General features: G+C 36.3%; 1 protein-coding gene across 1 annotated transcript in view; it reads right to left on the reverse strand.

Annotated features, from left to right (window-relative positions):
• The window catches only part of LOC126251375 (MAP kinase-activating death domain protein), a 595,744-nt gene that overhangs the window by 101,312 nt on the left and 481,035 nt on the right, over nt 1–13,397 (reverse strand). The window contains exon 32 of the mRNA XM_049951759.1: nt 10,515–10,694. Coding sequence (XP_049807716.1) covers nt 10,515–10,694 — 180 coding nt within the window. The remainder of the gene's footprint in view (nt 1–10,514; nt 10,695–13,397) is intronic.

Consider the following 13,397-nt stretch of genomic DNA (forward strand, 5'->3'; position numbering starts at 1 on the left):
TCATTTTTGTCAGTCACAATGCAAGTCTTATCCTCTCAATAAAATTCTTTCATGTCATTACTAATACCATCTTACACCATTTCCTGAATTTTAAGTTTTCTTTGGCATTTTCAAGACCTTTAACACTGATTTTCAACCAGATTTCTGCAGAAGTGCATCATATTCCTGCTCAAAATCATCCTTGGAAAAAAGCAGAATATGCAGTCTGTATGCAAAGTTATTGATCGTGTAACATAGTGTTAGTGCAGTTTCATTGTCTGCGTGTTGGGTCATCGCCACCTGCATTATAGGTTTGCAGTGTTTGCAAGAGTGGAAAAGCATTCTGAGTCACTGCTTTAATGACAATCACAATCTGATGATAGTGACTCTAGTAGCAACCTTCCTTTTGCTAATTTCATTGTATCACAACAGCTTTAATTTAATTTCACAGTTTTTTATACAAATTAACACTGTTTTTAAAGACAGCTATATCTATAATGAACTTTCACGAAAAATTGTTACCTCTGCATGAAATATGCTAATCCATAATAGGTGTGCAGTCTTAGGCTGGTACAACCTGATGTCAGACGTAAACATTCCTCCTCAAGATGTTCCGTAACATGATGACAATTTCTGGCCCCTTTCTCACCAGGATGTCTGTGAATCAAGTGATCTCCTTGTTGGCAACAAGCTGTAGCTTTCCTGACTATTGTTCTCTGTTAAGGAAACCTGCCAACTTGAGGGTTTCAACCCATATTATATTACAAATCAGTCTCACACTAGAACTTGAATATTATTTGTCTTTGAAAGATGTTTTAGAACATGTAGCATCAAACCAGTCTCTGGACTGAAGACCACAACAACAACGACATTGTCAACGTGGACTTTCTGATGAAGAACTGTTATGTCTCTTAGAGAATTTTGATACTGAATTGGAAATCGACTTCAGTGATGATGAAAATGATTTTGTGCTACAGACAAGTGAAGATGAAGATGAAGACATTGTGAATGAAGAGGGATTAGTGGAGGACACTGATCTATGCCAATCCTCATCTCATCCACCACAGTAGGCCCAAGTGAGTGCCTCTAGAAAAATGGTCACTAATGGTAGAACTGAATGGGAGATCAACAATTTTTCATATTCTGGATGAACGTCAGCTGCAAACTTTCTAAAGGACAGAGGTGATACCACTCCTTACACTTTTCAATGTGTAGACGACTCTTTAATCAGTTCTTTCTGTCTTATTTTTGATGAAGCAATGTTGGGTCTCATAAAGAAAACAAAGAATCGAATGTTTGAAACTTACTAAAAAACAATGATTGGACCATGTCACTTGAGAAACTAGAAAAATTGATAGCCATCATGCATGCTCAGGGTGTCATACGTACAAGAGGTATGTCTGTGGGTAATCTCTGGTCTCATCCTTGGGGGCTTACTTTCATCAAGGACATTATTTCAAAAACAGATTTCAGGAACATCTGGGATTTCTCTGTTTTGATGAAAAATCAAACCGAGCTGTCTGCCTCCACCCAACAAATTCAACTCTTGCATCTGAAATGTGGGGAAGGTTTACTGAAAACAGTATTCATTCTTACCATCCTGGAGAAAATATAACTGTGGATGAGCAACTATTACCAAGCAAAAAAAGATGCAGGTTCACTCAAATCTTCACCAATAAACCAGAAAAATATGGTCTCAAATTCTGGACTGCTGCCAATGTGACAACAAAGTATGTACATAATGCTTTCCCATAACTCAGAAAAGAGGAATGCACAGAGAGAAGAAACCAATAGGAGATTATGTCATGTCTCATGGGGATATTTCTGAATCAAGGAAGAAATGTGACAACAGACAACTTCTTCCTATCTCTTCACCTGGCTAAGAAGCTTGAAGAAAAGAAAACTCCATAAGTTGGTACAGTGAGCAAAATACAGTACGTCACAAAATTCCTGATGAGGTAAGGACGTCAAATATATAATATCCTCCACCACCATCCTGTGCATGACTGGCAACACAGACTGCACTATGATACTACGATGAAGGAAAGAAGAATAAAAATGTCATTCTTCTTAGTATGCTGCATGCTAAAGTATCAATAAGTAAACATAACATTGTACAATGCAGCAAAGCAGGTTGATTTAATTACCTGAAAATGTATTACAAAGACTGCATGTAAGGAGATTGCATGTCTTTACATCATCTTGGACATGGTGACAATAAATGCGTGGGTCATCTACAAAATAGTAGCAAACAAGAAAATAGTAAAGAAGAAGTTCGTACTAGAGCCGGCAAATGAACTAAAGGGAATAAAAGAGGAAGAAGAAGAAGAGACAAAGGAAAAGGAGACATGTCAAAAATTATCTAGAAAGCAGAAGAAGTTCCAGACCAGCCTCTGCAAGGGCAACAATACCAGTGACAACTGTGTAAAGTGCCTCAAGGTCAAGTGCAGAAAATATGCGCAAAAAACCTGGGTTAAGTGCTTTTAGCAGTTTCCCATGACTTGAGTAGAAAGTAGAATAAAGCCATGTATGGAACACATGTGAGTATAATATGGACCATATATATCAAACGTGTTAGGACATTCTATGAATAGTTAATAAAGGAAAGTTTACAGTCTAGGAAAATTGTTAGCATTAACAACAACAAACATGTAAGATATTTTGTTGTTGAAATAAGTCATTAATATAGTAATCATCATGTTGCAAAATTATTTTTATAATACAAAAATGTAGGGATTAGCATACATTAAAATAAAGGACTACTTTAAGTTACATATGAAATTATTGTATGTGAGGTAAAACGATTCCTTTCTGCCATTTCAGGAAGGTCAGAAACTTCACCAGTCTAGTGTTAATATATAAATATAAACAAAAATATGATACAGGTTACAAAACGAATGCAACATGAGAAATGAAAAAAGCCACAGAAATCAAAAAAATTTCAAGAAAACATGGAGAAAAATGCACGATGAAGAAAAGGGTAAAAAGGAAAAGAAAGAGCTACAAATGAGAAAAATGATACTATATGGTTCTAGAGACCTTTCAAAGTCTTAAACATTTATGATGTATATATAAATATTGAAGCAGTGAATGAAAATTTATACCAACACCCAGACTAGTAACTGGGTCTGCCAGCTGCTGTGCCCGAGCAGTTCTAGGAGCTTCAGTCTGGAACCGTACTGCTGCTATGGTCACAGGTTCGAATCCTGCCTCAGGCATGGATGTGTGTGATGTCCTTAGGTTAGTTAGGTTTAAGTAATTCTAAGTCTAATGGACTGATGACCTAAGATGTTAAGTCCCATAGTGCTTAGAGCCTTTTTTTTTTTTTTTTTTTTTTTTTTTTTTTTTTTTTTTTTTTTTTTTTTTTTTTTTTTTAACTGGGTCTCCTGCAGATGCGCTAACCACTATGGCATCCTGGCAAGTGCCTTTGCAAAACTGCATGGACTATCCCAGCATGCCTCCTTCCTCAATCCAAATTCCCATTCATGCCTCAGCTCACTTGGTATTCTTCATAAACTTGTAAACAGCATTGCAGAGGTTCTCCAACTGTATTGGAATAGTATCTTGGCATTGAACGAAATGTGGGATCCTGCCTGAAACCCAGGCATAGGTGCTTTGATCAAATTAAACTATATAATTACAGAGATTGTTTCAAGTCTCAGACATCTACTTACAGACAAATTAAAGCTGTATGGTACACCATGAGTTGACTCTGCATCTTTTTCTTCCAGGGCTCATTCCTTTCCCGACAGCATAAGATAAGAATAACTCACAGTCTAACATAAAATTTTAATAAGTCAGTGCATTTCCCTTAATTTCCAAATTCTTTACATGCTCTTCTTCATACAAAGCTGGAATATGACGGGGGATAAAATTTGTAAGAAAAATATACCGTATTTACTCGAATCTAAGCCGCACTTTTTTTCAGGTTTTTGTAATCCAAAAAACTGCCTGCGGCTTAGAATCAAGTGCAAAGCTAGCGGAAGTTCTTAAAAATGTCGGTGGGTGCTGCCACAACTTAGTTCTGCCGTCGAATATATGTAGTGCTACACAGGCATGCTTTGTAGGCACAAAGATAAATACTGGCGCCAAAACCTCTGCGTGCGTAAATAAATTAAAAAAAAAGGTGTAACTCCGCGCCGAGTTTCGACCACTGCATTTTCATACATTATCCAACAAAGTAAACACAAATTCCGTATTGTTCATCTTCGAATGTAGCAGCATTTCAATGTACTATGAAAACCCGACTGGCAAGAATGTTTAGGATGTTTGTCAATATGGCCAACTCTACGTTCTAAATTTTTTCCTATCTGTGAGAAGAGATGGTTGCTAATAGGAACTTTTATAAATTGTGAATCACATGCAGTATTCTCGTCACCATAAGAATAATACGAATATAAACATTTTGCCATGTATTGTTTCGTGTTTGCTGTTATCTGCCAGCCGCGGTGGTCTAGCGGTTCTAGTCGCGCAGTCCGGAACCGCGCGACTGCTATGGTCGCAGGTTCGAATCCTGCCTCGGGCATGGATGTGTGTGATGTCCTTAGGTTAGTTAGGTTTAAGTAATTCTAAGTTCTAGGGGACTGATGACCGCAGATGTTGAGTCCCATAGTGCTCAGAGCCATTTGAACCATTTTTGACGCTATCTCATTTAAATCCTGTCTGCGTAATAAACCACAAAACTAGAGTGAGACAACAGCAAACGCGGAAGAATATACATATCATGTCATGTTTATATTCATATTATTCTTATGCTAAATAGTGATACAGTCAGAAATGAAGCGAGGCAATTGACTAGATTTTTAAATCTAAGATGACTCTAATTTCTGTGCAGAATGTAATGTACTAAAGAGGCGCCTGCAAAGATTTTCAAACGGAGAAAAATTTTCGCTAAACTCTCGTTCAGAACATCTTCTATCATACGCAGTCTATTATTTGGTTCTTGTTGATCATTATCAAAGAAAGCAGCAGTGTAAGTAAGAACAAGTAGCTGTCTCTTGCCATTGTTTCGCTAATGAGACGATTCCTCTCTCTCTTTTTTTTTTTTCTTTTTTTTTATTATTGTAAGCAGCGGTGGCGTGCACAAAAGCAAGCCATGCCGCGAGCGGCGACAGGCCATAAACACGCAGTATCAGAGTACGACAAACAATGCATGACACAGTACAGTAATGCATTTTCAGCGTAAAGTGACGTAAACACCTATAACAAAGAAAACTGCACTTATCAGATCAAAGAAAAATAAGCAATCAATTCAATGCAGACGAAGCACGTGAAAAAGGAAGGGTACCCGTATAAATACAGACGGAGCGCCTGACGCATAGCAATGGCTACCTGGTAAAGCTTAACTGCTAAGCTTACAACTCGAACCAAACTACTGTAGCTGTATCGTCATTCATTCGACCTAAATTGTCTCATATTACAGTGAACCAACTTTGTTTCGATTTGGAGACGCGGCCTAAAACTTTTCTCTCCCCTTGAATTTCGAGTCTCAAATTTCAGGTGCGGCTTAGATTCGGGAAATTTTTTTTCCTTGATTTCGAGTCTCATTTTTCAGGTGTGGCTTAGATTCGAGTGCGGCTTAGACTCAAGTAAATACGGTAGTTGCAAGACGTCATGGATGGGTGCTTGGACCACATTGTCCGTAACTTCCTTAGCAATAATGCACTTCTAAGACTTGTTTGATGCAACTCTCCATGCTACTCTATCCTGTGCAAGCTTCTTCATCCCTGAACAGTTACTCCAGCATACATCCTTCTGATTCTGCTTACTGTATTCATCTCTTGGTCTCCCTCTATGGTCTCAACTACTTTTTATTTATTTATTTATTTTTTTATTTATTTATCTCTTGTTCCAGTGATCCATGTTGTGACAGTATCACAGGATACGGAACGTGTCAATTTTACAGGCTTTTGGCCAGAATTTATGGTAATACATAAAATAAAACAAAAACAGTAAACAGTAACTTAGGTCCCACTACAAAAAAAATACATTTTAGAAATAGATAAAGATTACAAAACAAAAAACAGTAAACAGTAACTTAGGTTCCACTACAAAAATACATTTTAGGGAGAGATAAAGATTACAAAATAATAAGTGTTACAGAGAAATAAATATTGCAAAATATATGTTTACAATAAAAATATTCGGTATTACAAATACAAATTTGGGCATATGTTTGCAATTTACAATACAAGAGATGTTAAACACTGTAGTTCAGGAACTCTTCTAATGTATAAAATGATCCTTGCAATAGGAACTGCCTTAAGGTTTTTTTAAACAGGAGATCATCATCTACCAAGCACTTAATTCTTGAAGGGAGGGCATTAAAAATCTTACAGCCACTGAAATGGACTCCTTTCTGCACCATACTTAGATTTGGCTGTTCATAGTGGATATCATGTTTCCTTCTAGTATTGTGACTGTGATATGCACTATTCAGTTTAAAGATGGATTTTTCTTTTCTTATGAAGCACATCAATGAGAATATATATTGCGCAGTGGATGTAAGTATTTCAAGCTTCTTTCTTGCCTCAACTGCCCCTGAACTATTATAACTGCTGTCTGGTTTCTGTAAAAATTGTAAATAGCCTTTTGCTTCCTGTATTTTACCCCTGCTACACTCAGAATTTCAAAGAGAGTATTCCAGTCTACATTGTCAAAAGATTTCTCTAGGTCTACAAATACTATAAATGTATGTTTTAACCTTCCTTAACCTATCTTCTATGGGAAATCATAGGACAGTATTGCCTCACCTGTTCCTACTTTTCTCCAGAATCTTAACTAATCTTCCCAAGGTCGGCTTCTACCAGTTGTTCCATTCTTCTGTAAGGAATTCATGTTAGTATTTTTCAATCATGACTCATTAAACTAACAGTTTAGTAATATTCACAAGTGTCAGCACCTGCTTTCTCTGGAACTGGAATTATGTTGTTCTTAAAGTCGGAAGGTATATTGCACACCAGATGGAAGAGTTTTGTCATGGCTGGCTCTCCCAAGACTATCAGTATTTCTGGCAGGGTGTTGTCTACTCCGAGGGCCTTATTTCAATTTAGATCTTTCACTGCTCTATCAAATTCTCCCTGCAGTATCATATTTCTGATCTCATGTTCATCTACATCCTCTTCCAGTTCTACAATATTGTCTTCTCCCTTGTATAGGCCCTCTACATACTCCTTCTACCATTCAACTTTCCCTTTTTTGCTTAAGACTGGTTTTCATCTGAGCTCTTGATACTCATATAGCTACTTCTCTTTTCTTCAGAGGCCTCTTTAATATTCCTGTAGGCAGTATCTATATTTCCCCTAGTGATATGAGCTTCTAAATCTTTACATTTGTACTCTAACCATTCCTGCTTAGTCTTTTTGTACTTCCTATCAATCTCAGTTTTTTAGATATTTGTAGTTCTCTTCATCTGCTTCATTTGCTGAGATCTTTTCTTCAAAGGCCTCTTTAATATTCCTGTAGGCAAGATCTGTAATTTCCCTAGTGATATGTGCTTCTAATTCCTTATATTTGTACTCTAGCCATTTCTGCTTAGCCTTTTTGCACTTCCTATCAGTCTCAGTTTTTAGACATTAGTATTCCGCTTCATTTGGTTCATTTACTGCAGTTTTGTATTTTCTCATTTCATCAGTTAAATTCAATATCTCTTGAGTTATCCAAGGAATTCTATTAGGCCCTGTCTTTTCACCTATCTGATCCTCCGCTGTCTTCACTATTTCATCTCTCAAAGCTACCCATTCATCATCTTTTGTATTCCTTTCCCAAGTTCTTTTCAATCTTTGCCTAATGCGCCCTCTGAAACTCAACAACCTGTGATTCTTTCAACTTATCCAAGTCCCATCTCCTTAATTTCCTACCTTTTTGCAGTTTCTTCAGTTTCAAACCACTGTTCATAATCAATAGATTGTCCACATTCAGCCCTTGAAATGTCTTACAATTTAAAATATGGCTCTGAAATCTCTGTCTTACCATTATATAATCAACCAGAAACCCCTCAGTGTCTCCAGGTCTCTTCCACATACACAGCCTTCTTTTATGATTCTTAAACCAAGAATTAGTGATCGTTAAATTATGCTCTGTGCAAAATTCTACAAGTCCTCTTCCTTTAACTACTGTCGCATTCCACTCCCCACCACAATTAAATTTTCATCGCCTTTAACTCTCTGTATAATTTCTTTTAACTCATCATACATTTCTTCAACCTCTTTATCATCTGCAGAGCTACTTGGCATATAAACTTGCAATACTGTGGTGGGTATGGGCTTCATGATGAATTATGAGACAGAAATTCTGGCCATTACCTTCAGGAGGTGACAATTTGGCATTGTTAGCAGACGCAAATCAAAGTAAAAATGATAATATTATCCTAGGTTTTGGAACTATCAGTTCCTTCCTCAAGCAGGGAAGGTTAAAAGAGAAAGGCAGGTCACTCAGGCCCCAGTGTGAGAGGAATCCACCTATAGTGAGTTTGAGGAAATAACTAATAGTTCCAAAAGCTAGAATATGGGCATCATTTTTACTTTTATTTGTTTATCAGTAGTACTATGTATATAGTCCAATAAGAAGTTCAAATGCATGTCTTAAACACTGACATTTGAAACAATCATTTTTAAATCAATCTGCTGGTACCTAGCAGTTTAGCAACCTTTTTCTGCTCTAACCATTTCTTGCCTCTTTCTTTCCACCTATCTTTCCATCTTCCTTCTTTTCTACACTTCCTTTCCTTCACAATAAGTATGAAGTCTGGGGTCTAATAAAAATACTGAATTATATTGTGTGTCTGGTTATCATAAACATCATCACTTTTAAGATTATTGTAGAGAAAGGACCATTCCTACAAGTGAAAACTTGTTTCTCAGGATGTTACTGTCATTGAATAACAGACTATTACTTGCTACAAACACATCATGAACTGTCTATGAGTTTGGTGATGTTCATGGTACAGTGTCATCAAAAATTATTTACAAAATTTTGTGAGATAAATGGTATCTAGACACCAGATGTAGATTCACAGATGTATGTTCAGTCTGTAATTAAATTAAAGTCAGTTTGTTTTCTGCCATACGTATTTTGTTTTTTTTTTTTTAATTTATGAAGCATCTTCAGTGGCTTTTGTCCATTTTCTGATGACAATAATACAGTCATGTCAGGCATTTCCTGTAAAGGGCCAGCAACTTATAAAAGAGGGTTGAGTGGCATCACACGGTGATCCAAAGAATTTCTGGCATGTTTTGTGCCAACCGAATTGTAATGATTGTATCATGGAGGGACATTATGTTACACAATAACAGATAAACACATTTTTGGGTCATACACTGACTGCAAACTTTACTAAGGTTACAGAATACTGATGAACTACTGGCAATACAGAAATATTCATTGCGAGCAAAAATATAATATAGACATGAAAATGGAAGCTCATTAAGCTTTTCTCCACTCCTTCATATATCAAGAAATGAGTTTTCAAATATGTGGTAAAAGACTGTAACTGTAATGGTATTACAGATGTAGCTAATAGCACTAATTTTACTAAAGTATGGAAACTTTTACAAGGATATTGGACATTTGATCTCACAATTTAATAAGATATATACAGGTAGTTGGATGTGGCCTTATAGTTGGAACAATTCTGGTATTTACCTGCAATAATTTTATGAAATCACAGAAAGTCTAAAACAGGGTGGCCAGACAGAGAATGCTGCCTCCAGTCTGTTTAAAACAGTGCAACCACATTTTGTTCATCCCTAGTGTACAATACTGCTTTTATTAAACAGCACTGCAGAGAAGTTATTCAATAATGTAAAAAGCTAGTGCTACATTATGCACTGATTTCTTAATACTGAGCAATGCACACACTACACACACATTATTTGATGATGTAACAGTACACCCACTATCAGCTGACATCACGATCATGACAAGTTATATACCATTGGAAAGCTGAGAAATCAATCTATTTAGTGGTTTATAACAAATTTGATATCTTTTGATATATTGTGAGTGATAAGCAATCAATCCATCAAGAAAACACCCTCCAGAAATTGTGTAATGTGTCAAGGAAGGAAGACAAAAAGTAATACATAGTATGAGTGTGAGAAATTCCCGTCGCATTGCACATGCCTGTATTTTTCCAAGAACACCACACCAATAAAAACTTATAAAACAGTATTACATTCAATCCATATCACTTCATAAATAGTAAGGACAGATTTATAAAGAATGTCTATAAAAAATGATATAATTTTGGGACAGATGTGTAAGACAAAACAAAAAATTTAAAAATTTAAACAGTAAATATAGGGTTGACTATGGGGAAAAATTGCAGAAAGTCAATGGATTAAAAGTTTTACATTTTTGTCTACAACATCTGCAGAACTCAGTTTTTCTTGGGAAAGCAACTATCAGTCACCATTGTAAATGGAATTCACAATAACAAATCTTTTGTCTGTGTTTTCCCCTTCAACTCTTCAATACATTCATTTGTACACATAGTTTAAATGACAAAATACTGATGTTCTGTTTTATGCACATACCTTGCTGTTGGCAAAAAGCAGACCAACTCCCTCAAGACACACTTGCAGTAAGCCACCTTCACCAGTTCGCATATCTTGTACTGGGAACTCCCCTCCAAGTTCTACTCCGGCCAGAGCACCACTACCTCTTGCTGCTGCCCGCTCCATTGCTTCTTTTATGCAATAGTAGAGATCTTTACACTACAACAAAAAACATATATTTCATGATAAGATACAACTGTTACTAAAACACATTAGAATAGTAAACCAAGAAAAGCAGAGCAAAACAATGTGACTGTAAACATATACTCTGACAACAAAACTTGACTCGAAGAGGTAATTTCAGAATATAAACTGACATGACTGTCCCAATTGATAAACAATTTTTGAAGAGGAGACTATGTAAAATCAAGTTAATAAATGATTACCATAATAGAAATAATAGCTATAAAATACAACAAAAATTTTTCCATTCGCCATTAAGTAATTTTTTTTTATAGTTCACATAAAATGTAAGTGATCTCATGAACATTTTTGTTTCATTTATTCATATGCAGTAGTCCTTTGGAAATGAAAGAGGAAATGGAGACATGGAAATATCAAAAAATATTTTCTTTCCTCTTTTTAATAGTCAAAGAGGCAATTTTTTTTTTTTTTTTACGAAATTCATATTAAATCTCAATAATTTCTTGCTTTGGCCTGCTAGCTCATCTATGAACATAACACTGGGATTGGTATTCTGTGGTGCACTTTTCAAAAACATTGAAATTTCAAAATGTTCTTAAAGTGGTCTTATTTCATTTTATTATTTCTATGACTACATTTTCTTAGTATGTGTTAAACATTTTTGATTTAGATTGCAAATTAAGATTTAATTCATCACACGACTCTATGACAAATGACAGTGGAAATGGAAAATTAAAAGAATCAAAAACACTGTGACAATTGCCTCTACAATCCTGGAAGAAGGTAACAAAGTAAGATACATTGGAACTTCACTGAACAGGAGAAATTAAAGCAATTTGGAGTGGATATTGAATAACAAATGTAAACAGTGGTACACTCATACTTTGTCTGTGTTAGTACAAATTCATTACATATCTTGTGTGTGTGTGTGTGTGTGTGTGTGTGTGTGTGTTATGTTTTGCCACAGATTAAAGAGATTATATCATTTGGGGTTATTTGACGCTACAACTGCTGTTTGCATAGCATAAGGAATGGTTTATTTATGTTGGGGATAATTTGTCTAGGTATGAGTCATAAAGGTCCAATACACTGGTTTTACAGAGCCTTCTGGATGATTCTAAAAAAGAAATAAATCAACAGATTGCTACAATAGACAGAGGGAAAGATTAATGTTTTGCAAAAATAACAGATATTGTCATATGAAGCAAAAAAAGTTTGCAAGGACATGTGCTCTACTCTGAATATTTCTGAAACAAACCATATCTTAAATATACTTTTTTCTACTTCATTTGTCAGTTCTAATTGGAGGGGAGGGGATGGTGTGCTGCGCAAGAGTTTACATACCATGGACATTCTCATTAATGGCAAACAAGCTACAATTTCAATGAATAGAGTTAAGCTGGCCTACATGTTCAAAGAGGCATTCACTATACTGCCAAAGATTTCGAGACAGGAGAAGGAAGGTATTACAATCCAGCCTCCCATTCCACCACCACCTCAACCACATGGTGTGCTGTGCAGGAGTTTACATACCATGGATATTCTCATTAGTGGCAAACAAGCTACAATTTCAATGAATAGAGTTAAGCTGGCCTACATGTTCAAAGAGGCATTGACTACACTGCCAAAAATTTTGAGACAGGAGAAGGAAGGTATTACAATCCAGTCTCCCATTCCACCACCACCTCAACCACATCAAGACGAAGCAAAACGCATGACTTGCTCAGGAAGATACGTTCATTTTCCTGCCAGTTACAAAGAAGACTTACCACACTCTGCTCTCGCCATGGGGACTCCTGTAGTGACTACTACACACTGACACCACAATCGGAACATGCAACAGTCACTTGCATCGAAGTTCGCGCATCAGTGCAAAATGAAGGAAGAAGAATACCATCCTTATGCCGAGCATTTTTGCCACTAGGGGCACGGTGATTTGCCTGCAGTGGCATGCATCATTTGCTCTTAGAATAGCAGAGCAACTACCTATTTTTACTCTTTTTTGGAGAGATTCTGTGACTCTTGTTGTTATAGTAATGCTTGTACACAACTGCAAATGTGGAGAGTTAATAAATCTGTTTGAAGTTCCATCTCGTCTTTCGTTGTACAGAAGTTCAAGTGCAGGATTTTCTCACATACTTATATCTCCCACCAGTAACAATGATGCTTTGCAGAACATCTCTCTGAGTATACAGCAATTTGTTGTTCTTGAAATGATTTCATTGGGAAAAAAGATACATATTACCATGTAACAGCTGACATTCAAATTATGTGAAGTAATGAGTGGTAATGTTGTAATGGACAATGTTTCGTATATGCTTGATGCAAGTGTTTATTTGTTCTCAGATGGAGCAGCAGCATATACCACTATAAAATGACATTTGGCTGTAAAAGTACTAAAATTTGAGGAAATGTCAGAGGTGACATCATGTTTTGTGAATTCCCAAAGGAATGCAAGTCCCTCTCTCTCAGTTATGGTGTACTGCTGCTCTCACTTAAAGAGTCCTGCTTGCAAATGCAATGGTTTTCATATTATCATGATCAGCCTCATCCACTTGGTACAGGTGTACACCCAATCCAAAATCTGCATTTTTGCATGCCAAGTTCAACTCTTTATTCAAGTCTTGATGTGAAAGTAATTGTGAGCTACACAGTTGTTGCTTAATCTCTTCAAACTACTGTTGGCATTCGTCAATCCACTGCAGAAGCTACCAGAGA

This window comes from Schistocerca nitens, chromosome 4 (genome assembly GCF_023898315.1).
Source record: "Schistocerca nitens isolate TAMUIC-IGC-003100 chromosome 4, iqSchNite1.1, whole genome shotgun sequence".
Classification (NCBI taxonomy): domain Eukaryota; kingdom Metazoa; phylum Arthropoda; class Insecta; order Orthoptera; family Acrididae; genus Schistocerca; species Schistocerca nitens.